The sequence below is a fragment of the Dermacentor albipictus genome, chromosome 6 (genome assembly GCF_038994185.2).
Source record: "Dermacentor albipictus isolate Rhodes 1998 colony chromosome 6, USDA_Dalb.pri_finalv2, whole genome shotgun sequence".
NCBI classification, from domain to species: Eukaryota; Metazoa; Arthropoda; class Arachnida; order Ixodida; family Ixodidae; genus Dermacentor; species Dermacentor albipictus.
Window position 1 is genome coordinate 33,324,467 of NC_091826.1, and position 27,792 is coordinate 33,352,258.

Consider the following 27,792-nt stretch of genomic DNA (forward strand, 5'->3'; position numbering starts at 1 on the left):
ATGCTGGGTACCTGGTCACACAGGTATAAGAGGCAACGAAGCTGCTGACGAAAGCGCTACGTCAGTAACTCTTAGCGACACAGATGGAAATATCCCCATCCTTGCCACAGACCTAAAGGCTTTTCTACACCGTAAATTGAGGGATCATTGGCAAGGCGAGTGGGAAAAACAATGAATAAGCTTCACATAATAAAACCAAAACTGGGTAACTGGATAAGTGGGAAAACAGCACGGTACAAGGAAGTACTTCTTTGCCGATTGAGCATAGGCCACACATACAGTACTCACACTAATCTCTCGACTGAGGGCGATCCAGCAACTTGTAGTAAGCGCAGCAATGGAGCTGACAGTGCTCCATGTTCATATTCAGTGCCCTGCAATAGAAACAGAGACGAAAAAATATTTCTCTTCAGATACCACCGAAAATATACCTCTTCAACGGCATTTTTTCTTATCGATGAACCACTTTCTAATCTGCAAACCGTCTTACATTTCTTAGTCGAAACCGACACCCTGAAACTCATTTGGCCAGGCAACTTTTAGCACATGACTAACTGCCCTGCCTTCAAGGGCTCTCTTGAAACTGTGGTGTCACTGTTATGTTTTACTGCATCATGTTTTAATGAAAGCCCATTGCCATAACCCACATAACTACCTAGGCACTCACATAACCACATAACTACATAACCACATAACCCACATAACTACCTAGGCAGCGTCATTATTTTAGCACCTATATATTTTACGCCACTTCCAGCGACAGGTTTTAGTCCATGTTAAAGCCATGTGAAATCTACAATGATGTATTCCTTGTACACGGCATTCAGAATACATCGCTAGCATTACCACTTGTCATGGCGCTCTTTGGCCAAACGGTCCTTTCGCCACAAAACATCACACATCATTATTATCATCGTCTTTCGACGTGTTCTCGCCGCATCAGCTTAGCTTCTTGCCTTAAAGGCGTTCTTACCACATCGGCTGAGCGCTATGTACAAAGGACATTCCTCCGAGCCGTACTGTGCCGTCCTTTGACTGCGCCAGTAACCAGCGAGCGAGGAAGCTGCTCATGCAAGAGCCATGCGATCGATGTTCACCGAGACACAAGTTTTTACTTGTGTGCAGTACATTCCGCAGTACAAGGTTCCAGAGGCACTTGAGAACCGGCACTGTATGATAGGGGCCTTAAACAGGAATGACTTTGCGCCCAGTAAACTACTACTCGGTTCTATTTCCACATAGAGACCTCGGACATTAAGTGGTATACACAAAACTGCGTTTCGATGCGGAAGAAAAGGTAAGGCGAAAGCATTCGGGTGCGCCTTTCGAGTTCGTAACTTGTGCAGTGATTGCCTCGTTACGGTAAATAAGCAAGACTGCACGGAACTTGACGGTTTTCGTGCACTGTGTTATCCATGCGCGTGAACGAGCTTCATTCGTGTACATGTGACCGCGAAAAGGCAGAGCACTACGTGAGTAGCGTGCAAAGAAACACAGCCGCCGACGCGTCAATGCCTAACCTGATCTTTCATTTATTAATTTTTTTATTCCCACAATGTGTGCGTGCCTCAACACCTATTAATTTTCCGATGCTCACACTTAGCTTCACAACAAGCATGTTCAATCGTTGCTGACAGAGCTGGTGCCCGCATCAGTGTTGTCTTACATGAATACCCAGATTATTGCGTGTTAAGTACGGACTGCGAGGGAGAAAAGAATGAAGCGCCCGGAACTCCTTGCACACGGGAAATAAGGTGTAATGCTTTTAATTCGTGCACACCGCACTGACCCACTATAGTTGGTTATGTGGTTTACTGTCCGCTGTCAGTGCAGAACGCTGCTCATCCTCGCTTCAAGCGTGTCAAAGTCTTACGTAAACAACCACGAGTTAGAGCTCTCTCTACGACTGCGTGCTAAATTTGAAAAACAAGTTTGTTCTACTCATATCGATCGCGGTGTGCTAAGACCAGTGGACGATCGAGACGACAAAGCCGTTTACAAATGCAGCACAATCTATGACGCTAGCGCGGGACACAAATATCCTAAAACATGCACAAGAAAAAACTATAGCGCACTAGATATCCTCTAGTACCTTTCCACACAGCGCTTCAAGCCACAGAAAAAAAAAAAACTTCGTGGATATACAGATATCACAGAGAGAAAGCTAGACTAACTGGACAACTTTCCAACTGCTGTGAAGCAGACGACGCTAGAGTTCTGTTGAATAAACACTGTGCCGTAGGGCCTTCTCGCAAAGTTATCTCCGCAGAATACATCCGTGACCTGAAATGTCATCGCTTCAAAGGGGCCCTGAACCACCCCTCGGGCTTGGTGAAATAACACAGTCCGCGGGTAGCACACGCTGTTGTGAACGTCTCAGCCAAGTTCTGCTGCCGTACGCGGTCCGTGGAGCTCGCAAGCGGAGCGCGAAGTCACCTTTCTCTCAAACGCTATCGTTTCAAAAACCCCATGATCCTCGCCCTTTTCTTGGTGCTCGATCTCGTCATAAAGCACACCCCAATACGCGGCTGCTATTGGTGGCGGCGCTCGGCTACACCGCGGCCGCCGCGAGGTGCCGCCACAAGTCTAGTGGCTAAACGCATAGAGCTTCCTGGGGAACTCCATGGCTAAGCGCACTGCGGCTCCATGAGGACAGCCGCGTTTGGTTCACGTTTTAGCGCGGCGTAGGCACCGAATCGGAAACTTGAACTGCGCACCACGTACATATCCCACACCGTACACCATTAATAAAATATATCCAGAGAGGGAGATTAAGATGGAATGCAATGATTGTAATGGCATCATTGGAATCAGACATATGCTGGCGGGGTGTCCCGCGACTCTCCCCAACCTCGTTGAAGAATGGACACAGTGGGAGAAAAGGATTCAAAGCCCATTGTTTCAGGACCAACTAAGGGCAGTCCAGAGGGCCCATGATGTCGCTGAAAGGCTTGGCCTGACAGTGCCAACGTGGGAGCGGCCCGCCTTGGCTTGAGAAGTCGAGACTCCGGACCTCAGTACAATAAACGTTTTCACACACTCACACCACGGTGGCGTCTCCGACGTAGTCTTCGCAATGCAAGGCATCGGAGGAGGAAGGGGAGCACAGCTGAGGCCGTGTTTGATTGCCGAGGAAACTGCTTCTGCTGAACGCATTGAAGTACTTTTTGCGGCCAAGTGGTTCTGAAATAGCCCACCTTCTCTTGAAATGTCTTACTCCACATCGATAAAAAGTGGTCCAGGGCCCCTTTAAGCACTGACACAAGCTTGTATCTGCATCAAATTATCGACCCGACCGCCAATACCCACGGTTCGTATGATCAGCATGGGTTTTTACGTCAGGGCGGTATTTTATAACAAAAAAATGTCGGGAAACATTTTTCTACCATATTGAGGTTATAGATTATTTATATTAGCTAGTATAGTATGTAATGGATTAAACAGGCGCTCACTGGTAATAACTTGTCGCTGACTGACGTCGATGGTTTATCGTCGGTGTCATCTATAGTGCACAATGGAGGTGCGGCGCCTGCCACGGCACCTGGCGGTGTGCATCGTCATTCTGGCATTGTGAGACGCCTGGTAGCTGCCAGGGCGCTGTTCCTTCTGCACAGCCGGAATGTCCTTGCGTGCTTTGTGACGACAATACATTGTGACCGCGTGTAGTAAAAACACCGACCGAGTTGTTAAAGTGCTACGCTAAAATCTTGCAATTGCTTTCAGTGCTTCACCCGTCAGGTTAAACTAGTGAACATTGTTATTCTTCTATTATAAAGATGTCTGTATTGTTGGCTTAACTATGCCATACGCGTATCTGCTTTCTCCTTTCACCGATATCAGTTTACATGCGGAAGCTTTTTTCGCGGCGTGCAATGTGCTCGCAGACGATAAGAAAGCAGCCGTTATCTCGTCGTGTCTCAATTGTTCAGCAATTTCCAGTAGCGCGATGGCGCACACTCGGCCACAAAATATTACGGGACACGCGAGCGCGTGCCGAAACTGCCCTTCGCGCGTTCTGGCGTCGAACCCTTTTTACGCGCATACGCGTCCCTCCGTGACTGCAAGCGTGCATGTTCTGCGCGCTTCCTCCTTGCGCGCCGGCTGTATCCCAGAGTAGCCGCGAGGTAGCCCTGCCACGACTGTCGCTGTGGTGGCTTCGAGGGGCGCAACTATGCGTAGTGTGAGCAGGCGCTCGCCGCTACGGACAATTTTAACGCGATTACGTTAAGGAGACCGTGTCGCAGGAAATCCGTCGTCCGGTGTGTGTCGCATCGAAAACACGATTTTAGAGCCACGTATACCTAGAGCTTTTATACGATGCAATGCATTCGCTGTATTAATTGAATTTCACTACGACTTGCATAAACTACGACTTGCATACACCTACAGACACAATAGCTATCGGATTGTAATTTCACTATGCCAGAAAAAAATAATTCTGCTACGCAAAAACTCAAACGAACCCCTTCACAAACACAAACCAGCCAAGGCGTTCACAGACCAGCCACGGCGTCTGCAATATCGCGCGCCGGCGCGTTGGGCGTCTCGAGGACCACGGAGCCGTTAGCCCGGTGTCTTCCATTAAAGGCACACCTAAAGGTTAATATTAAGTCAACGTGGACTCTTGAAATATCATATCAGAAACCTCGAAACACTTTTTTTCTGTGCGAAGAAGAGACGTATTTTAAGAGAAAATGCGTTCTGAAGCGTCGGCGTACCTCTAGCGCAGTTGAAATCGCCCGCCCCCTGATCGAGGAGTAGTGACGTCATGGCCTCATATGGTGACGTTGCAACGTCGGTGAGTAAAACGGCGCCCGCAGACGGCGCTACGGCTTTTCTGCTCAAAACGTAAACGCGTGGCCATAAACAGAGCCAAGATGGAGCCGATAGCAGCGCGAAAGCGGAACTATATTTCCGCTTTCACTCGCCACTATATATGTTTCCGCCACCATATATATACTTCCGCTAGCCACCATATATGGTGGCTAGCGGAAGTGAAAGTGCGCGACAATAAGCTGGCTCTCTATTTTTATGACTCCAACTTCGACGGTAGTTGCAAAGGACGACTCTGACAACGGCTCGCGATGCTGGGCTCGACTTCAGCGATTTAAGCACTGATGAACGTGACCTGCTGCTGAAAGCTCGCGCTGCCGGCGTCGTTGCATACGACTACGGCGGCAGCCTGCTTTGAAAGGCACTCCACACGACTTCAGTAAGTCGGCGTCGAACCCGTACACGGTACGAAAGTGCAGCGAGCACACTACGTGATTTTTCGGCTCTTTGCCAGCGCGGTTTGGCAGAGGTACGACACTTAACCACTTCGAACGGAGAGGTTCACTCGTTGGCACACAGTGATAAGTAACGTTGGATTCGCCGCTGCAACTGCCCTTGGCCAAGTTCCGCGGACCAATCGCGCATCCCATGATATAAGATGGGCGTGGCATTCTCGCTGCTTGTTCCAAATGCAAGTTTCGCGAGCCAGCAGGACCACCGCAGCACGACGCGATAACGAAACAACTGAAACTCAAAGCGTGCGCAGCGCAATGTCGAGGGCGCAGAGTCGAGCGAAAACGAAACCTTTCGATCACCCATATTACTCAAGCGTAACGTCAATATGGTATATTTTTTTGCAATCGAGCAAAAGTAGACAAGTAGCATTTTGTTCCGTCTTATAATCTAATGAAATTAACTTTTTAATACGGGTAGTCGAGTACTAGTGACATAAATTGTGATGAGGAGTGCCTTCGGCATCGGGCTGCTACCGGAATGTCGCTGGGGGGTCTCAAATCGTGTCATGCATTTACCTCAATTCCTCGGTTGCTAAAGCTCTGTTCGTTATCATATTGACGCCTTAGGTGTTCTAGAGCATTGCTTTATCACTTTAACTTTACTTCATCGCAACCTTTTTTTTGTCCCTTTAACTCCAGCTGGCGTTCGCCTCCGCCGCATCGTGAACCAAGCAAGAGGCCGTGCTTCACAAGTCACCACACACACACACACACACACACACACACACACACACACACACACACACACACACACACACACACACACACACACACACACACACACACACACACACACACACACACACACACACACACACACACACACACACACACACACACACACACACACACACACACACACACACACACACACACACACACACACACACACACACACACACACACACACACACACACACACACACACACACACACACACACACACACACACACACACACACACACACACACACACACACACACACACCAATTAAAAAGGCGAAGCTTAAGCATCATTCAAATTTTTTGTCGAGTCACAGACGCGGACGCATAGGGCGCCGGTCGCGAACGCAACAAGTCATCTGTTTTTCTTTTTTCGGCGCTGCGCCTTCTCGTGTCCAATCTTCGTCCTTTATTTCTATTTATGAACGGGGTGTTCTCTAGCAAGAAACCGTGGCAGAAAAGGAGCTCTGAAGATGGAGACAACCAAGACGAGAATGAAACATTGGCGCTGCGATCGGAGATCGTTGTTGGGCGCCTTCGTTCGGTTAACGGCGCAGGATTGGCCTACTCCGCGCCGACGCCGCCAGCCGCGGCCACGTTTTCGGTGACGTCAAAATGACGACACGCAAAATGACGACGTCAAATGACAAGGTGCAACCGAGCACATTGTCTGCTAGGCGCCGAACCCGACGGGTGTTGGAAAGTTTCGAGCGATCATACGCTCGTTACGCGCGCGGCTTCGCATGGCGCGTCTGTTGGATTGGATTGGATCGAACCGGCAGCTGCGGCTGCTGAATAGCACGTTCGGATCCAATCCATAGTTTAATTCGAGAAAATGGCGCATACGTTGAGAACTTAGGTGGTTGCGCTGGCGTTGTTCGAGGAGGAAGGAGAGCGGGTGGCGGTGCAAAACGCGTTTGAAGAAATGGCAGGAAGCGAATTCCGGCGTCCCTTTCGTTTCTAGAAACAAATAGCGCGTTGGTTGTACAGATAAATCGACCTCATCATCGGTGCCAGCAAGAAAATGGAATGTTGTTGCTGATTCTTGAAAACTGCGCTACTGTTCCCGTCGTTTCTTCTTTCTTTTTGTCCTCGCTGTGTGCGATACCACCAAGGGACGACGCAGAGAAACTAATCGTTATCAATTGTAAAACGTGTGAATACTACTACTTGAAAACGTATTTAAGCTTGAAAAGAAAAAAATACATCTTTTAGTTAAAGATTTCATTCATTGGAAGAAAACAAACATTTCATTTTTTATAGTATACTGTGTGGAAGCAGACGGCAGACGAGGGAAGTAAACATCCGGGGAGTTCACCGCTTCCCGATTGGCGGCTTTATCCGCCCCGTTCTCATAAATTTTGCATACTGCCACTTTGTGACGTTGCAGCAACCGAACAGAACGCGTATCGAACAAAATTATTCGACCGCACCCTTCATTTCCGTTGCGTCATCGAAGTCGCCCCGTTCCGAGCCGCCACAAGGCCAATCGCAGGAGGGGCACATGTACCCCGTTATCGCCGGCGCGCAAGGAGAGAGCGCGGAAAGATGCACGCCTTGCCATCACGGAGGAACGCGCATGCGCGCAGCAGTCGGTCTCGACGACAGGGTTGCGACGCCAGAAGGCAAGGAGGGCCGTTTCGCCATATTTCGCCACGCGTTAGTGTATGTGACAACGGAACAAGCTCAGTGCATATGCACCAGCGGATGTGAAATCGGCGGTATATGTATGGAACGGCTGTCGCCGACGATAACGAAGCACCCGCCGCGTTATAAGCTCGGTATAAAAAGCCAACGCGCTCTTGTGTGAGCGTAGGATTCGTGCCCGAAGACGACGCCATGCCGGATCACGGACCGGGACGGGTGCACCGTTTTCGCGACCACGTCGTCGTCGGCGTCAACTGGCGACCGACGCGGTTCGTCGACGAGGTTCCCAGTTCACGTGTGTGCAGCCTCTGCCGCATGATCCCGAAACGGATGGTGGTGTTGCCGTGCGGTCATGCTCTGTGCCAATCTTGCCACGCAGCCAGCCTCGAAGGAGGCTTTCAGCAGTGTCCATTGGATCAAGTGCAATTCGAGAAAGCGGAATGCGTGGGTTGAGAATTCCCTAGCAGAACAGCGAACACCGTGAAGGTAAGGAGCAAAGAAACCATTTCTATCACTTTCATTTCTTCTTTTTTTTGGGGGGGGGGGGTGGTAGGCAATTATGCATTAGTATTCGCATAATTCCGCTACGGCATATCTGCACGCCTAACGATTAGAGTGCCCCTATTACTATCGCTACACAGCAATACACAAATTCGCCCTCACTAAATGGTACATTTTAGCGTCTATCCCAACTAACACAATAGGACAACACAAACTCACTGTAGGCTCGTGTGAGATATTCTGTTGGAACTCGGTATCTACTTATTTCTTAGTGTCACACATAAGAGAGAAATACAAAAAAAAGGCAATACCAGGGTGTCTACCAAGTTTACATTTCCAAATTCTATGAGCTTTCCAGGTTTTCCCTAAGTTACATTGCAAAATTCCCTGAGTGACAGAAAGCTTCGTTTTATGTCAAGACTGGCTGAGACCATGTCACCCGATGCTGTCACTCTCTAGTAAGCACGTGAAAAAAAAAACGACATAATGCAGTGTGAATTGTAAGGAGCACAGCTTATTTTATTCAAAAAGGACAAAAGGGAAGGGTTAGTAAAATACACAGCGAATAAAACGTCTTCGAAAAAAATATGGTGAGACCAATCGCAGATCCAGTCGAACATGCTCAAATACGAATACAAAGGACGCATGCAGAACGAAATATTTTCGAACATGAGCTATTTCTATCAACTGATAGCAAGCTCATTGGTACGAGGCCCAAACTCTGTCACAAGTGAGATTCTCTCTCAACAGCTGGTAAGTCAACCTCAACTGCTCAATTTCACAGCTTCAAAGGGTTTATGTTGGTTCAGATGAGGGACACCTGCATTTCGGCGTCAGCCGAGACTTTGTTATTTAAACTTAAGCTACTTCAAAGCAGCGGCGGCACGCTTCCTTTCGCGTTCATTCCTCAGTGCGTAGGTCCTTTCCTTTTTCGGCTTCCTTCCGCCGCGCGTTCACCCCACGGACAATTTGAAGCATCCTCTTGGTCAGTTGTACAGTCAACATCCGATTTTTCGCCCTCTCTATGTGCCTTGAGAACGTCCGAAAAATCAGCCAATTGAAAAAAAAAAATGAATGCAAAGTCTATTACTGCCTTTAAGGTCTGAAATCGCCGCAGGCACGTTCGAGAAAGCTCTGAAGGCTTTTCAGTACAGTTGTTAGGCATATGTTCTCTGGCAGGAGATGGCGGGTGCACGCGTGTATGTTTAAGGAATACACACATAATGTGCCCCGTGGCAGTTGCCCCTTCCTACGCTGGTTATGCTTCGCCGCTTAACGGTTCTGTACTGAGGCGAAGCTGACTTTCGAAAACCGGCATGATGCAACGCGCCGTGCTTTACAAGCTTACAAGCCAATCGAGGGGATCACAAAGGCGGAGTCGGTGTCATTATTGACGGCGGCGAATTCGTTCAATGAAAAACACGGCGCAAAACGGCAACATGCGTAATAGCGAACATCCTAGCAGCTAGGCCTACGGCTGCCAACGGTTCTGCGTGCGAGCGCCAGTTCGAGGCGGCGATATAATCAAGCTGGCGGTGGTAGTGCCTTTGAGGAAGGCCGTTATGGATCTGCGGTAACGGCAAAAAGTCCAGAAAATCAAACGACGAAGAGCTTTTCCGTCCGAAAGTGCGGACGCTCTTATACACTGACTTAGACGTCCGAATTATCGGGCGTCGGGAAAGTCGGCCGATTACTGTACGCCGCAACTCCGTTCAGTTGACACAGCGTCGAAGACGATTCGTTGTTATTCCTCTCCGTTACTCGAGCCAGCATTACCGCGACTTTCGTTCCCTTTCAATAAAGTTACAGCTCATTTTCCCTGATAGAAGCACAAATTCCCTTAGTTTTATCAGAGTATTTCCAAACAATTCAAAATCCCTCAGCATTCACGGTTTTCACGCTTGGTAGACACCCTGCAATACTTCGAAATGTGCGACATCACACTGGCGTTTCGGGGTTGCCGTTTCCGCGCTAAACTCAAACGGAAACTAGTGATAAAAAATCACTTCAATGACCATTCAGTGATAATTCAGCGATAATTAATCACTTCCTCCTCAAACATTATTCTTGTTTGCCTTGAAATTTCCACTGAGACATCATAAATGAAGCTGGGTACACTACAAAATACGTTCACTAGTTATTCTTCTAAAATATGGTGTTGCTACCGAAAAACTACCATTTGCGCAAATTTTTACTTTAAGACATTGTTTCTCAACCGCAACTACCACCCTTCTCCCGCAACCACCTTATAGCAGCTATATATCTTGGCCCGTAGTGGGTGACCGCATTTATTTGAGTAGCAAGCGAGCAAGCGAAAAGGAGATGGCGGTCTCCACTGCACAAGAATGCTGCTGTCCCCATAGATGAGATCGGAGTTGGAAAAATAGTTGAAGAATGGGCGTATTTTTCCTCGATTCTCGCTTACCAAGGCTGACTCGTGTCTGAGAGTAGCTGTCTTCCTATTTAGAAGCATAATTAAGTGATTCACTTTGACCTAATATTCGTGTTTGATGCATCTTTATTGTTCAGAGAGCGACAGATACTGCTGGTTCATTTGGAGCATATTTGCTTGCCCCAAAGGATCTCGCGTACACGCTGGTCCTCACAGAAATTCATGTAAACGTACATGCTAAAAGTTCGGGACAACGATGAAACGCGCCCTAAGTAAAAATATTTTGTCGGTAAAAAACTGTAATCTGTGTGACTTATTTGTTTTACTTCCTCTTAAGGTGTACTGCTGGAACGAAGCTCACGGCTGCGAGTACACGGGCACCATGGACCGCATGCTGGGGCACTACGAGAACGAATGAACATTTCACACAACGGAATGTTGGCGATGCGGCGAGGGAGTCCAGCACACAGAGCTGCCAAGTCACTTCGTGAACGGATGCAGGGCCGGTGTTTGTTCAGCGATGACAGAGTCCTCGGATCATACAGCACTGACCCTTGCAGACGTGAAGGCGATGTTGGGATGTCTCAACCACGACCAGCTGCTGCCAGTGATTCAGAGTCAGTTGAATGAGGTTACGGAACAAGTCAGAAACGACGAAGCCAGGTTTACCGAGATTACTCGCGAGCTAGGAGCATGCGAGCACAACTTAAAGGCCGAGATGGAACAAACTGCCGCCACGATTTCATCCACCGTGTCCCACCAGCTGACCTCTCAGCAAAGTACATTGGAGGAGGTCAGCATGTCGAGGTCGCTGTCGTTGCGCTCGGAACAGGATCTGATACTAAGAAAGTTGGAACACTTAGTCCACCTGCAGCACTCGCGGAAAACTTCCCCGAAGCCAGATTTTAGCCCGGTCATTGCTCATTGTGAGGCTTTGTACGGTGGCATTCGGCATTTGACCAGTGCGCTGTCGACAACCGCGCGGATTCAAGAAATTTCGTGGCCGACTTACCTGGTGGCCCTAGAAAACTGCGAGGAAATCATTCAGTTGCAGCGAGGGAATAAAAAGCTTGCCGAAGTTGCGGTGTGGCACATGAGGGACACGTACTTTACGATGGCCGTCTGGTTTTACAATGGTTCTCCATCTGAATTGGCTGTGGAGATCGAGTTTAACGGGATGCTGATGGACTCTATGTGTTGGCCGCCCTTCTGGCACGTGCAAGCGGTGGATAAAGTAACATTGAACGAACGCTCGTTGGCTTCCCGTGCGAAGCGTTGTAACTGCAAGCACGATGATCCCTCATTGGTACACTTCCACCTCCAATTTTGTATAGACACTGCCTCGCTAAAAAATGACGGCTACCTCCGAGACGGAAAGATAGAGTTCGAAATCTTCCTCAACAAAACCGAAGAGGACAATGGTGTCAAAGGAGCACCCTAACATTCGTTATCGCAGAATGTGTACTGCACCGGAGAATCCTCCTTGCCACTTCTCGAATTGTGTCACATTACCTTAACGATTTTTTAATCTCCTTTCTGCTAAATAAAGTCAGCTCTGCGAAATCCAATTTTTTTTTTAATTTGCTATCCTTTGTAACTGTCAACCAATTGTTTTCTGATTGTACTGGCTGTTCATTTTGTTTATCACTTGTGCTAACACAGTTTTTATTCCTAAATATTGTGCTCCTCATGTGCGTGCTCCTCGATTGGTTTCTGAACTTATGGCGGCCACCTCGATACTTTTCTCTCGACTATTCTCATGCAGCTGTTAAAGCGATTGATTTCAAGGCCACGCTCGTATTTGACTTTACGCTTTAGTACCAAGCTTTGTCCTTTGTCTGAAATACACGGCCAATGTTAATACATCGCAAAGAACAGTTTTACAGGAGATTCCCGAACCGATCGTATGAAATAGAACGGCGTCAACGCTGGATCGCGCTTGTCCGACGCCAGACTGTTTTATGTTCCGGCGTTAGGCCAAATTCGTTAACGCTGAATTCCTTGCTTTTACACCAACGATGGCAGCAACGGGACACCTATAGTGCTTACCAGCATATGCAGCAAACAAAGTAGTTTGTTTCCACACTGTACCGAAATAAGGCTGTGGAAATCTTTCCCAATCCTCTCCCATTCAAACAGCGCCAGGGCTTGCTGAGAGCTAGGAGGAGGGGTTGCACCTAGCCACGGAGTAAGCACCTGCCTCAGCTGGCGTACACCCTCCTACGCCCAGCATATCGGCGCAGGGGACGTTGAGATCACCAAAATATTTGACAACGTGGTTTTATTGGGACCTCCTTTGCATGCACCGAAAAATTGCAACGCAACAACAAGTCTCGAATTTCCAGAGATTTGGGCGAAAATATTTTCTCAGCGTAGTTTAACAAAACTGGTAAGTTCCTCACTTTTTTGTGTGTGTTTGGGGAGAGCAACGTCAGAATACCTCGGGTAGGTCTTTCGAGTCGTTGGTACGCCCTACTTTCTTAGATGAGATGTATTGGAGTCGCATTTGCCGTCCTGTATGTACAGGGCAACTACCGCGGCGTGCTTGCACTTCCCTGCGATGCCTGCACGTCAATCGCAGCTCCCCGCTAAGATTTGTCTGCAGTCATCGATCTGCAAGAATCAATGTCGCCTATAATTTCTTGGGTCCACATCGTATATAACCAAGTAACTAACTTGCGCTGAGCTTCACGCATCTCGCTTGTGCGGTGCTTTTCGTTTGCGGAATGCACCTAGCAGTCACTTCCGATCCGTGCGAGTTCAGCAGTTCAATCACGTGCCCCGCTTCAAATAGACGACATCCTTCCTCCAAATTCTTTCCACGAAAAAACCTGTCAAGATCATGTAATTCCCGAAACCCGGCTAAAATGAATTTCAGCACGCTGTTTCGCGCCATCACTATACCGTTTGGCAGAGTGACAAACACACAGCGCTAAAGTCCCTCAATCATTTAAAAGTACCGCCAGGCTTTGATCCAGCCGACAACGCCCGCGATAGGCTGATCGGTGACATGTGACCTTGCTCCGCCCCTTTGCCGCCATGAAAGTTCCTGCGCGCCGGGCGAAGTGCGCGCGTTTAGCCTGTTGTGCTATGCACATCGCTGCGATAATTTCGTTCCGAGTGGTCCGAAATGCCTTGTTGCTGTGCGGTTGGGTGCCGAGATCAGACGGAGGACGACAAGAAGTTATTTTTTTCATTCCGCGCAGCAAACAAAACCTAACCAGAAGGTAATTCTGGTTGCATAGAAATGGACGGAAAGACTGAACCATCGGTATATAACTGCACGACTATGCGACGAAGGTAACGTAGAGCGATATGAAGGTGCGAGAGAAAGTATATACCTGTGTGTGCAGAGCTGCAGTATTATTTCATTCGCGCGCATGAATGTTGACGGCGGAAGTTTGTGGAGATTACTGATTTTAGTGCATTACGAGCCCGTTGACTTAGCAAGTGCAGTATGACCTAGCATGCAAGTAAATAGTGGGGCAGAAACGCATTAACTCGCTGACAAATATCCGCATTGCGTTACGTGCGATAAAAAAATAAAATTTAGCAGCGAATTCTACTTTTACACTTTCCTGTGTTTGTGCGCGCGTTGTTAACTGCGCTTTACAACATGTCCAAAAAGTAATTTCCAATATCCTAATCGTATCTTGTGCATTGCATATGTGAATAAATATATTGCTAAGTGCCTGCATTATACTATTTTTAAAAACGAATACTGCATAGCCACAGCTACTGGCCGTCAAATAATAACGCGCAATACAGTATACCAAAGTACATAACATACAGCCTGCGAGCTTGTTCCAAGTTTCCCTTACACTCGAAGATGTTTCAGTAATCGGCAATGCCATTTTACTGATGAAAAACACACAACTGCAAATGAACATAAGAAAAACGCCACAAGCGATACACGGATTGCCAGCGAAACACAGTGCCGTAATAGCTGGGCCAATCCGCGTCCGTTTCGCATGAGGGATCTCTAATTCTTACGGGGCTTTAGCGGTGCACGGAGGCGAAAAGGGATCAAGACAACAACGCGCGTCATGATTCGAGTTTACGCGGCGACGTCGCACGGTTCACGAGAACAGTCAAACGCATTCACACACGCGCACACACTACGCTTGATATTGGTGTGCCGCGAGATCAGATCGCGCTGGCAGCCCCAACACGATCGAGGAGACACGCTGGCACGATCCATACCGCCTCTTCATCATGTCACGACAGTTGCACTGGCTCGTAGCATTGAACCACAAGACACAGCAGTCGTCGTGAAATCGCTACACGACAGACACACTCAGTGGCAAGAAGACTGTTGGCGCACTCGTTTCCACACACACACAGGATGTTGTTTAGTTGCCGTGAGGGTCGCGCGCTTTGATAGTCGCACGTTTGAGCGACGTTATGTCGAAAGTTTTTCGGTCCAAGCGACTGTCAGCCTTCATTTTTACACGACTTCTTCGTTCAGTGCAAACGCTATGTGTACGCAGCACACTTACATGCAAAAGATTTCACTGAGCATACGGGATTAAGCGCAAGCAATCGCCAAGGCTCGCGCCGTGATTGAGCGCAAACGAACGAAATGTAAACACGCGGAATCGAGGCGATCCAGCCCTCATTACGCTCTCTTGAGCTATTTTCTTGGAGCGCTCATTTGAAATTAAAAGACTAAATTTAGCAGTTCGGGTCCTTCTTTCGTTTTTCGCCAGAGTCAGGCACCAGTAGGTTTTATTTCCGCGCGTATGCAGATATTTTTTCACCTCCCGAATGCCGCGGCGCCGCGGCTTAGCGTGGGCGCCGTCTGCTACAGGAACTTCCTAGGTGGCGCGCGCGGCAGATGGCGCTACCTTGAAAATTATAGAGGGACCTTACACAGCGCAGGCTGCTGACGCCACCTGTAATCCTACCGCATTTGAGCAGCTATTCGTCAGATGGCGCAAGGGGTCCGTTAGACAGGGCACCACCTAGCACTTGCAACGTGCCGTTATGCATCCGCTGCTGCGGAATCGGCGTTAGATGTATGGAACGGCTGTCGCCGACGGTAACGACGCTATTGTTCCTCGCCGCGTTGCGGAGGCGAAAAGCGCCATAAGAGTTCGCCATTCTACGCGATAGCGCGTGCAGGGCTCATTCTGTCTCTCGTTGACGCTGATCTAGGCAAAGTGTCTGACACCACTGAGTAGCGATAAGCTCGGTAAAACAAGCCACCACGCTCTTGTGTGAGCGTAGGATTCGCGCCGGAAGACGCCGCCATGCCGGATCACGGACAGGGACGAGTGCACCGTTTTCGCGACCACGTCGTCGCCGGCGTCAACTGGCGACCGACGCGGTTCGTCGACGAGGTTCCCAGTTCACGTGTCTGCGGCCTCTGCCGCATGATACCGAAGCGGATGGTGCTGTTGCCGTGCTCGCACGCTTTGTGCCAATCTTGTCACGCAGCCAGTCTCGAAGGGAGCGTTGGGCGGTGTCCGTTGGATCGAGATGCATTCGAAGAAGCGGAGTGCGGGGGTTGCGAATTCCCTACCAGAACAGCAAACACCGTGAAGGTGAGGAGGACAGAAACAATTTCCGTCACTTCTTTCTTTTGTTTTGGGGGGGAGGCAATTATGCATTAGTATTCCCATAATTCCGCTGCGGCATACGTGCACGCCTAACGATTAGAGTGCCCCTTTTACCATTGCCGAACAGTAATACGCAAATTCAGCCTCACCAAATGTTACTCTTTAGCGTCTATTAAAACTAACAGAACAGAGCAATACAAATTGACTGTAGGGAAAACACGGGGAAGGCGAAAGATGGAAATTCAAGACGATCAAAACGAGAACAAGGAGAAAGCAGGAGCCAACGTTTCGACAAGTGGACTCGTCTTCTTCAAGGCCACCTATGCTTTTCCCGCCACCGTATATGTAGACGGGGTTCAAACAAGGAGGAGAGGGCGTAAGGCGGGCGGGTGTGGCAACCAGCGAAGCTGTGTTAGCGTGTGGAATTCAGAATAAAGGAGTATCTGCACAAGGCCAGGGGTCCGGCCGTCAGCCAATCAGGTGTCGACGCCCGCGTGTTAGCCGACGTGTCAACGGCGTCTGACACGCCATCTGGCAAAAAAATAAAGGAAGGAAAATGTAAAAAAAAAAACACGCTATGAAACCAAACTAAGTGTTGTTGCTTATAGCTTCAAATTTAGCATACCGGATGTATTCTAAAGCTCCCTTTGAAACGTTTATGCCTGTTGGTTGCAATGTATTGAACCTATGGATAAGGTATCATCGTTTGTATTTTCTTTCCCGTTCCCACCTATAACGTTGGCTTCTGCTTTCACCTTGTTCTCGTTTCGCTCATCGTCACAAACTGACTCTAGGCTGATGTGAAATATTCTGTTGGAACTCGGTATTCACTTAATTCTTAGTGTCACAGATAACAGAGAAATAACAAATAAAATACATTGAAATGTGCAACGTCACTCTGACGTTTTTGGGTTGTCGTTTCTCCGCTTAATTCAAAGTGAAATTGATAATATATATTCATTTCAGTGATAATTCAGTGATAATTAATCACATTGTATGCAAACATCATTATTCTTTCGCTTGAAATTTGCACTCAAACGTCAAAAAACGAGGTTGGGTCCACTACGAAATAAATTTACTAGTTCTTCTAAAAGATAGTGTTGCTTCTGAAAAACTACCCTTTCTGGAAAATTTTCCTTTTAGGCATTATTCCTCAACCTCAACTACACCCCCCCCCCCCCCCCCTGGCAACCGGCCTCTAAGCGCTATCTTTGCCCGTAGTGGGTGACAGCATCCATTTGAGGAGCAAGCGAAAAGGAGATGGCGGTCTCCACTGCACAAGAATGCTGCTGTCCTCGTAGATGAGTATGGAGCTGGAAGAATAGTTCAACAGTGGGCGTATTTTTCCTCGATTCTCGCTTACCAAGGCTCATATTCTGTGGGAGTAGCTGTCTTGGTATTTAGAAGTATAATTAAGCGATTCACTTTGACATAATACTCGTGTTTGATGGATCTTCAATGTTTAGACAGCGACAGATACTGCTTGTTGATTTTGAGCACATTTGCTTCCCCAAAGAATCTGGCCATAACGCTGGTTCACACCGTAATTCATGTAAAGATGTGTTCTAAATGTTAGGGACAGGTATAGAAGGCGCCTTTAGTAAAAATAGTTTATCGGCGAAAATTTTTAACGTGCGTTTTTTATATATTTTAATTTCCATTAAGGTGTACTGCTGGAACGAAGAACACGGCTGCGAGTACACGGGAACCATGGACCGCATGCTGGAACACTACGAGAACGAGTGCGCATTTCACGCCGTGGAATGTTTGCGATGCGGCGAGGGAGTCCAGCACAGAGACCTGCCAACGCACTACGCGGCCGGGTGCAGTGCCGGTGTTTCTACTGCGATCACAGAGTCCTCGGAGCATACAGCACTGACCCTTGCAGCCGTGAAGGCGATGTTGGGATGCCTCAACCACGACCAGCTGCTGCCAGTGATTCAGAGTCAGTTGAATGAGCTTAAAGAAGAAGTCAGAAACCAGGAAGCCAGCTTCGCTGAGATCACTCGCGAGGTCGGAGCATGCGAGAACAACCTAAAGGGCGAGATGGCTCAAATCGCGGCCATGATTTCATCGACCGTGTCCCATCAACTCGCATCTCAGCGAAATCCATTGGAAGAAGCCAGCACGTCGAGGTCGCTGTCGTTGCACTCGGGACAAGAAGATGAGACACGTCGAAAGTGTGAACACTCAGCCCGCCTGGAACACTGGCGCAAAACTTCCCCGGAGCCTGATTCCAGCAGTGTCATTGCTCATTGTGAGCGTTATGACGGTGACGTTCGGCATTTGACCAGTGCGCAGTCGATACCCGAGCGCATTAAAAAAGAAAATGGGTGGGTGAGATATCTGCTGATCCTAGAAAACTTTGAGGAAATCATTCAGTGGCAGGGAGAGAGAAAAAAGTTTGCCGAGATTCCGGTGCGGCACATGCAGGACACGTTCTTTACCATTGCCGTTTGGAAGTACGGCTATTCTGCAGGTGACCTCGTTCTGAAGATCCAGTTTAACGGGATGCGGGTGGACTCTAAGTGTTGGCCGCCTTTCTGGAGAGTGAGCGCGCTGGATAAAGTGACATCCAATGAACGGTGGTTGACTCCCGCTGCCGAGCGTTGTTGCTGCAACCGCGATGACCCCTCGTTGCTCCACTTCCACCTCCAATTCCATATAGACATTGCCTCACTGAAAAATCACGGCTACCTCCGAGACGGAAAGATGGAGTTCCATATCTGGCTCAACGAGGCAATGTTCGGTGGGATCAGAGCACCACCCTAACCTTCGTCATCGCACAATGTGCACTGCAGCGGAGAATCCTCCTCGCCGCTTCAGAAAATGTGTCACAGAAGCTTAACGAATTTTCGATCTCCTTTCTAGTAAATAAAGTGATCTCTGCGACATCTGGTTTTTGGAAATTTGCTATCCCTAGTAACTGTCAACCTATTCTGTTCTGACTTTACTGGCCATTCGTTTTGTTTATTTCTTGTGCTAATACAGTTCTTGTTGCGAAACGTTGTGTTCCTCGAGCGGTTTCTGACCTTATGGCCTTCACGTAGATACTTTTCTCTCGATTATTGCCGTGCGGCTGTTAAACCGATTGATTTCAATGCGACGTTCGTGTTTGATACTACGCTGTAGTACCGCGTTGTCCCGTGTCCGAAATACACGACCAATGTTTATGCGTCGCATCGCAATTATTTATTTATTTATTTATTATTCCTTAATTCAATGCCCGAAGCCGTTAAAGGAGGGAGTGGATCAAAATACATAGCATGTGCGGATAACAGGGTATATTTATATTTTTAAAAAATTGAAAGTGCGGATTAACAAAAGTATTCTTCTATAGTAGTTCTAAAAGCAGATGTATCGTTTATGTTAAAAATTGAGGCCGGCAGATCATACCATTCATTGATATTTTTGGAATAAATGAATAAAAAAAATAGGTTCGTGCGACAGTGTGAAACGCTCAATTTATGGCGATGGTCAGTACGCGATTATGTGTATGCAGGTTCGGACAAAAGTTCACTTTTTAATTCCGGATTCTAATACTAAATTTTCTGCGGGAGTGATAACCGTGCTACCTTCCTACGGGATGAGAGGAGAGGGAGGTTTAACGTAGCCTTCATAGATGTTGCGCTTGATGTCCGAGAATAGTTTGTAACAATGAAACGTGGGCTACGATGTTGTATAGAGTCTATTGCATTTGTTAAGTAATCCAAGCCAGGGTCCCATACAGAAGAGGCATATTCAAGCTTAGGACGTATTAGTGTTTTGTATAGAAGTAGCTCTAAGTTAGCGGGTGCCGTAGAGAAATTGCGACGGAGGTAACCAAGCGTACGGTTAGCATTGCTAGTGATGAGGTTGATGTATGTTAGCCAGGAAAAATTAGACCTTATGTGGACACGTAAGTATTTATAGGAACTGACTTCTTCGAGTACAGAGTTTTTCAAAGGATAGTTGGGTAGGTTAGACGAAGCAGTATTGCGGTATATCCTCGTTAGTTTGCACTTTTGGCTGTTAAGTCGCATTTTACATGTGTCGCACCGGTTAGTTACCTTGTCTAGATCAGATTTTACTTTTACAGTGTCAGAATTTTATGATATATATTACTCGGTATATGACACAATCGTCTGCAAACAACCTCATGAAGGACGCTACACAGTTAGGCAAATCATTAATATAAATGAGAAAAAGCAAGGGTCCGAGAACAGAACCTTGCGGCATCCCGGAACTGACAGGACAAATCGAAGGGTCAAAATGCTTAGCTGAGACAAATTGAGTTGTATTGGATAAGAAGTGTTCAATCCGCGAGATAATATTACGGTGAATGTTGAGTGTATCTCTAGAAAAGTCTATGAAGATGGTGTCAATGTGAAATCTATTATCCAACGCGGCACCGATTTCATGTTTAAATGAAATAAGTTGAGTATCACAGGAAAACAATTTGCGGAACCCATGCTGACGAGATGAACAAAATGAATTTGTTTCTAGGAAGTTGACGAGATTAGAGTATATTATATGCTGTAGAATTTTGCATGGCACAGTGGTTAGAGAAATCGGCCTGTAATTTAAAGGTTAATTCATGTCGCCAGACCTAAATAATGGAACCACCTTACCGACTTTAAAATCCTTTGGTAATCAGCACGGCAGAATAGATTGCGAAAAGATGTTGCACAAAATTATGGATGAGTACACGCCGGTATTTTTCAAAAACTTAGAATTAATATCGTCTATTCCTGACGATGACGAAATCTGTAACTTACGAATCTAGTTCACGACACCATCGTAATCAATTAACAAGGGCTCCATCTGAGGAAAATTGATCTTAACAACTTCAGGTAGAGAAACACAGGGCAACGCGTTATGCAAAAATGATTTCGAAAACACTTCATTGAGTGCAGAAGAACATTCTTCTTGCGGAACAACACCACCATCTAACTCAGTTAACGATATTGTGTTACATTGGGAGCCATTGTCAGCTTTCCAAAATTTTAGTATTTTCAGTCTGCAGAGATGGGAGTGTATTGTAACAGAAAACGCGTTTAGCTTCCTTGACTGCGTTTTTAAACAGTGAAGCAACCTGCTGATACACACGCCAGCTATCAGTTGTGGTCCGTTTTTTTAGTTTGGCGAAACAGCCGCTTCTTCCTGTTCAAGACACGTTTTAGGGATGCATTAAACCACGCTGTTCGATGGTTATACCGGACAACTCGCAAGGGCATGTATTTTCGTACCAATTGAATAAAGTCATTTTTAAAAAGCGACCAGTTCTGTTCAACGCTCCGAGTGTAAAAGTCCATTCGTCCATTTTTCCAAAGTCCATATGGACCACTTATCATCGTTAAGGTTTGCCGCAATCACTTGAATCTCGGTTTTCTGTGCCTCGCCTTTCCATTCCGCCGTCCTCGAATGGTTGGGTCCTCGTGATCAGCTTCTGAAGCGTCACACTGCCTACCAACAGCCAATCGCGCCCACCGGTGACCCCCGGGGTTTGAACCCCCGACCCTTCAGAAATTATAAGCGAGGAGCAGAACACACGAATGATTGCGTAATCGCGCTGCTTCAGTGCTTGGAAATTTGGATGGCGTGTTCCACGTCATCCAGACACCACCTGTTGCGTCCACTACTTCGTCTGGCGTCCCGTCTGACGCCGCAGTTCTTTTTTTCTTTAAACAGAAATTCGAGGCCCGCGTGCTCGTATTTCGAATACCCACAGAAGGCAATGCCGTAGAGGAAGAACATAGCATCATACTACTGCATGTTTTATTTTATTGTTGACAGAAATACTTTTTTTAAATCGCCTGTGGAGGTCGGCACAAATCGAATTATTCCGCTGAAGTACTAGGAGATGTATGCATTACTTGAACGCAAAACCAATGCGCATACTTCACTAATATGAAAATTGAATTGAATCAGTATTCAACTAATAACTTGAGCAGATATACTGCAACGCGTGCACTAAAGCCAGCGATATCACAAGACTCGTCCGCTTCTGATGAAATTTTGCGAGTAGCACGAGGTTTGAGACAAGCCCCGTCAAACTTGCGGTGAAAATGCGCTGTTGTTACGCTTCATTTATCTTTAACAAAGCACCAAACACGGCCGCAGCGGCCGCATTTCAATGCGGGAGAAATGCGAAAACACTCGTGTACCATGCACACTTACGTGCACGTTCAAAAAATCGCCGTTGGTCAAAATAAACCTGAGTCACCCACTACGGCGTGCCTCACAATCATGTCATGGTTTCGGCACGTAAAACGCCAGGATTTGAACAAAGATAAACACACACCCACAACAAAAAGCGCTTTTTTACGCATTCAGGCTGGAATGTTAATGCAACACCATCGCATGTTGTTGCAAACTTTAGGAACGCGAATCCCAAACTGATGTCCCATACTGAGAATTCTTTCCTACTGAATATAGCCGTCCAATTCATGGAACATGTGGTGCGAACGAAGTAGTCTAAAGGTAAATAATACAAAAGTTTAAGCTTTATTTATGCGTATAATTAGTTTGATAAAGGGCAAATCAGACATCCACCCGTTCGTAGCAATTGCTACAAAGGAAACCCATACGGGTTCCTTTGCCAAGGCCAAAATCCAAAATCATGTTACCATACGGGTTCCTCGAAAGAAAAAGCCTCACAGTTGAAGAAAAATTCGTCCTGCTCCGGGACTCGAGCCCAGGACCACGTCCTTTCCGGGGAAGCCACTCTACTAACTGAGGGTTGCGGGTTTCCGCAGTACTACGTCAAATAACTAGTTCGATTTTTTATGCAAATTATGTCTGCCTCTGAGACCAACTCAAAAAGTGGAATTGTGCAACGTGTCATAAGTGATTTGTAAAGATCATGTTAACAATACAATTAAACATCCCGTATGTATCGCAAGCATTAAGCCTCTCCCGGGTAGAGGCTCATTGTGAGGCGTCTGCCTCTACTTCAGTAGATACGATATCAGAATAGGAGATACTTCTGAAAGCTTCCCTGCCCTCCCCTCTTATGGAAGACTTTTTCTTATCCTCGGTATAATTTGTGTCACGTACTTCCAAACACTGTAATGATCGTACCAACAAAACTCTATCCTTACGCAATAAATTTATTCCTTGCGAAACTATTGGAAATATAATTTGACGAGCGACGAATGTTTCTCTTTGTAAAAATATTGATCTTTATATCAGATTCCTTAGATAACGGAGCAAAACAACCGCAAAGTTATGTTATTGGACCAAACTTAAATGATGTATTAGGCTAATGTTTATTTTCAAGGGACGATTATTAATTGTTTTGTCATCAAAACATAACAAACAGTCTAATAGTAGCGTTACATCTGATTTGGCATTCCCAAAACTTCCTTCCTCTGAAGCAGAACGATTGTGTTCTTTTCATTTATTTATATTTATTTATAAAATGATTTATTTATTTTTATTCGCGTGCGTCGGATATATAGGAAAGGCGTTTTGTCTCCACTTGAGACGCACTAGCTCTTACCTTGGTGCCCACTTCCAACCCTAATTCACGTATTTATGTACATGCAAATGCAGATATGCTCTGGATGCATTACCTATGAACCGCACATAAACTTTGCTGCATGTTGGAAGCAATGATCAGTTTTACCTACTCAGTCACAATATTGTTTTAGAAACACGTTTGGTTGAGTGAAAAAAGTCGAAAATCTGGAAATTATAGGTAAACACCGGGGCACAACACCGCTTCGGACATGGAGTGCTCACCCGTGCTCACGTTTCAGGTGTCCCTTCTTCTGGCGTTGCCTGCTGCCCTGTGCGCAACTGGCCCATTTTTCTGGAAACAGCCACCGGACCGCTTCATGAATCGCACGCAACTGCCAGCCTTGGATGGAACTCAGTTCATCTGCTGGCAACCAGGATCTTCAAAGCCAACTGCTTCGACAGACAGCATAGGCTGCACAGTATTTAAACGACCATCCGCATCCGGCGCGCTGGGGCACAACACCGCTTCGGACATGGAGTGCTCACCCGTGCTCACGTTTCAGGTTGGTTACTTGAACCGCTGTTCTTGTCTGAAAAGTAGCAACCGGTGTCTTTTTGCGGTGTCGTGCCCCAGTGAGCAAATGTCGTTACTGAAGCGTGGCAAAAACTTGTTTTGTTTATGCATATGTCGGTTGCGCCTACTTCTATCCGGTGATATAGAATCAAACCCCGGGCCGGATGTGCTGGATAACGTTCTCGCAACCTTGCAACGTATTGAATCCGGCCAGGACGAGATCCGTAATGACCTGCGAGCACTAAAGAATTGGCAGGCATCAGTTGATGTCGAGCTGAAGCAGTTGTCGACTAGGCTCCGGGCTGTAGAAGTCGATATTGTTTCAATGAAAAGTTCGGTAAACGACACATCGCCCGAATCACTGAATATAGCTAAAGGCATTTCCACACAGCTAAAAACAATACAATCGCGCTGTGAAGACACAGAAAATAGACTTCGCCGCTGCAACTTGCTATTTTTTGGAATCGCAGATGACAAAAGCGAATTATGGTCATCATCAGAATCAAAAATCATTGACATATGTAAACAACACCTTGGTATCACTATCGATCCAGCTCAAATAGACCGCGCGCATCGCCTCGGTCAATACAACGATGAGAAGAATAGACCGGTCATAGTCAAGTTCGCCTTTTTTAAGGATAAGCAGCGCGTAATAGAAAAAGGCCACAAGTTCAAGAACACTGATTATGCTGTTCGTGAGGATTTTTCTTTGCAAACCCGTATCGCTCGGCGCAAACTGATTGACTTCGCAAAAACCAAAAACGCGCAATTTAAGCTAACCCTCGATAAACTAAGAATCGACAACAATGTGTACACATACGATGCAGCGTCCGCCGCTGTTATCCCCCTACCCAGATAGCAAAGACCTAGGCTGGGAACACGTGTCTTTACGAAAAAACCCAATTCATTACACGAGCCTATCGTGCCCTCGCACCTATCTATATCATTAACTAACATTCGTAGCATTCTTCCTAAACGCAATGAAGTTTCGTCATACTTAGACGACTGCGAATGTGATGTATTAGCACTTACGGAAACTTGGCTCAGCTCTGAAATTACGGATGGCGAAGTTCTACCCGATTCTAATGTTTACACTATCTATCGCAGAGATAGGGACGACAGAAGAGGTGGTGGGGTATTGCTCGCCATAAAAAAACACATCCCGTCATTTCTTGTGCCGATGTCATCCAGTCTCGAAATTCTGTGGGTCAGCGTAACATTTCCCCAATCGAATACAATTTATGGTGTATGCTACAGACCACCCGATAGCTCCTACAATTTTCTTTCCGAATTACACGATAACATTACGTCTATTCGATCCAAATATAACAAAGCTGATATTTTTCTTCTTGGTGACTTTAACTTTCCAGACATTGACTGGCAAAACTTGCGAGGCCAATCACGTGCATCTTGTGAGTTCGTTCAACTAACACTTGATTTTTCACTTGTGCAATTAATAAACCAGCCTACTCGTATCAATAATATTTTAGATCTTGTTCTATCATCCGCGCCCGAGAGGGTTAACGCTATCACTTTTACGGATGGGTTCAGTGACCACCGGTTGTTACAATTCACAGTTCATACACCTTCACGGTCACGTCACCTGAAAACTAAACAAGTATTTGATTACAAAAGAGCAAACGTCAGCGCTATAAACAATGGTATGGAAAGCTTCACGTCCTCATTCTTAGCAACTTTTTCTGAGCGGACAGTGAACGAGAATTGGTGCCTGTACAAAGAAAAGTTAATGGAATTAGCACATGCGCATATACCAAAGGTTTCATTTCGCGTTAACTCATCGAAACCATGGTTCACTAAATCTCTTCTTACTCTAAAGAATAAAAAGAAGCGTCTTTACAGGATGGCCAAACGTGTTGACACACCTGCGTCTTGGAGCAAACACAAGTCTTGTGATGCAGCCTACTGTAATGCCCTGCGTCAAGCCAAGCAAAAGTATTTCTCTTGCGATCTGCAATCACTACTTCAAAACAACCCCAAAAAATTTTGGAAAACGATCTCTCCCGTTAAAGATTCCGACATTTCACAGCTACTTGATAGCTATGGCTTACCGATTGCACGAGAGCTTTCAGCATCTATCTTTAACAATTACTTCACGTCCGTATTTACAGAGGAAGACCATTCAAATATACCAACACCCATCGAACTTGATTGTACATACATGGCCCCCATCAACATAACAACCACTGGTGTTGCTGAGCTGATCAACAACCTCAAGATGTCAACTTCTTCCGGCATGGACGGTATTAATTCAAAAATCTTAAAATATACTGTAGTTTCCTCTAGCACAGTCCTTTCCTGCTTGTTTCAACAGTCCCTCTCAACAGGGGAAGTTCCGTATGACTGGAAGGTCGCTAAAGTTATACCTTTCTTTAAATCTGGCGATAAAAGCGCTGTTAACAATTACCGCCCAATATCACTAACAAGCGTTCCCGGTAAGTTACTAGAACACATAATCTTTTCAAACGTAGCAAATCACTTGGAAACTAACAAGTTCTTCTTTAAACATCAACATGGATTTAGAAAAGGACTATCATGTGAAACGCAACTTTTCGAATTGACTACAGATATTTTCCTAAACATGGATAAGGGCATGCAAACAGATTCCATCTTCATAGACTTCGCTAAGGCTTTCGATCGTGTTGCTCATTGGCGTCTCATAGCTAAACTGTCATGCTTAAATATCGATTCCCTAACAGTATCTTGGATAAGAAATTTCTTGTCATTCCGTAAGCGATTCACCGTCGTCGATAACTTTATTTCCAGTATCAGCGATGTAACATCTGGTGTCCCACAAGGAAGCGTACTCGGACCATTACTTTTTCTGATCTATATTAACGACCTGCCATCCGAAATAACGTCATCCATTCGCTTGTTCGCAGACGATTGTGTGATCTATCGTGAAATCTGCTCAACTTCCGATCACGTCGCTCTCCAACGAGATCTTGACCGTATTACTAACTGGTGCTCTTCTTGGCAAATGACTCTAAACACTGATAAATGCAAACTAATAACATTCACCCGCAAAAAGACATTTTCCGCTTTCGATTACTCACTTGATAACAACCCCGTCACACGCACCAACTCATATAAGTACCTCGGCATTCTCCTTACACCTAACCTGTCATGGTCTGCGCACATCGAAAAAATAACTGCTAAAGCTTCACGTACGCTCGGCTATCTTAAACGCAACCTTCGTGATGCTCCTGTCCTCACCAGACAAATCGCTTATCAGACTTTTGTAAGGTCACAACTGGAATTCGCAGCCCCTATCTGGTCACCTCGCCAAGCTTACCTAATCGCATCTCTCGAATCGATCCAAAACCGCGCCGCCCGCTTCATTGTCAGAGACTATCACCGCGACTCTAGCGTGACTAGCATTAGGTCATCTTTATCTCTCTCATCTTTTGAATCACGAAGAACCATAGCATTGCTTTGTCTATTTCACAAGATAATCCATAGCACGCACCCGTCCACTCTGCCGCTCACTCGTCCATCTCGTACATCTCGGCGTTTACATAATCATCTCAGTTTCCAGCGTATCTTTGGCCGAACAAATGCTTTCAATTCTTCCGCGTTACCACATGCCATTCAACATTGGAATAACCTACCAAATGACATAGTTGACATTCTTGACCCAGTATC

General features: G+C 46.5%; 2 protein-coding genes across 2 annotated transcripts; both read left to right on the forward strand.

Moving 5' to 3' along the window:
* The first annotated feature begins 7,587 nt into the window (after nt 1-7,587).
* Nucleotides 7,588-12,048, forward strand: LOC139046825 (uncharacterized). The gene is made up of 2 exons (XM_070520737.1): nt 7,588-8,144; nt 10,889-12,048. The coding sequence occupies exon 2, from the start codon at nt 11,072-11,074 to the stop codon at nt 11,990-11,992; it is 921 nt and encodes a 306-aa protein (XP_070376838.1). The 5' UTR covers nt 7,588-8,144; nt 10,889-11,071; the 3' UTR covers nt 11,993-12,048.
* Nucleotides 12,049-15,518: 3,470 nt separating this feature from the next.
* LOC139046826 (uncharacterized) lies at nt 15,519-19,004 on the forward strand. Its single transcript, XM_070520738.1, has 2 exons — nt 15,519-16,097; nt 17,778-19,004. Exons 1-2 carry the CDS (start codon nt 15,804-15,806, stop codon nt 18,882-18,884), a joined length of 1,401 nt encoding a protein of 466 aa, XP_070376839.1. The 5' UTR covers nt 15,519-15,803; the 3' UTR covers nt 18,885-19,004.
* The last annotated feature ends 8,788 nt before the right edge of the window (nt 19,005-27,792 follow it).

Excerpts from the sequence above, each read along its gene's own strand:
- LOC139046826 (XM_070520738.1), top strand. The coding sequence starts at position 15,804 with ATGCCGGATCACGGACAGGGACGAGTGCACCGTTTTCGCGACCACGTC. Across the intron at positions 16,098-17,777 it reads GAACAGCAAACACCGTGAAG|GTGTACTGCTGGAACGAAGA; the intron begins GTGAGGAGGACA and ends ATTTCCATTAAG.
- LOC139046825 (XM_070520737.1), top strand. The coding sequence starts at position 11,072 with ATGACAGAGTCCTCGGATCATACAGCACTGACCCTTGCAGACGTGAAG.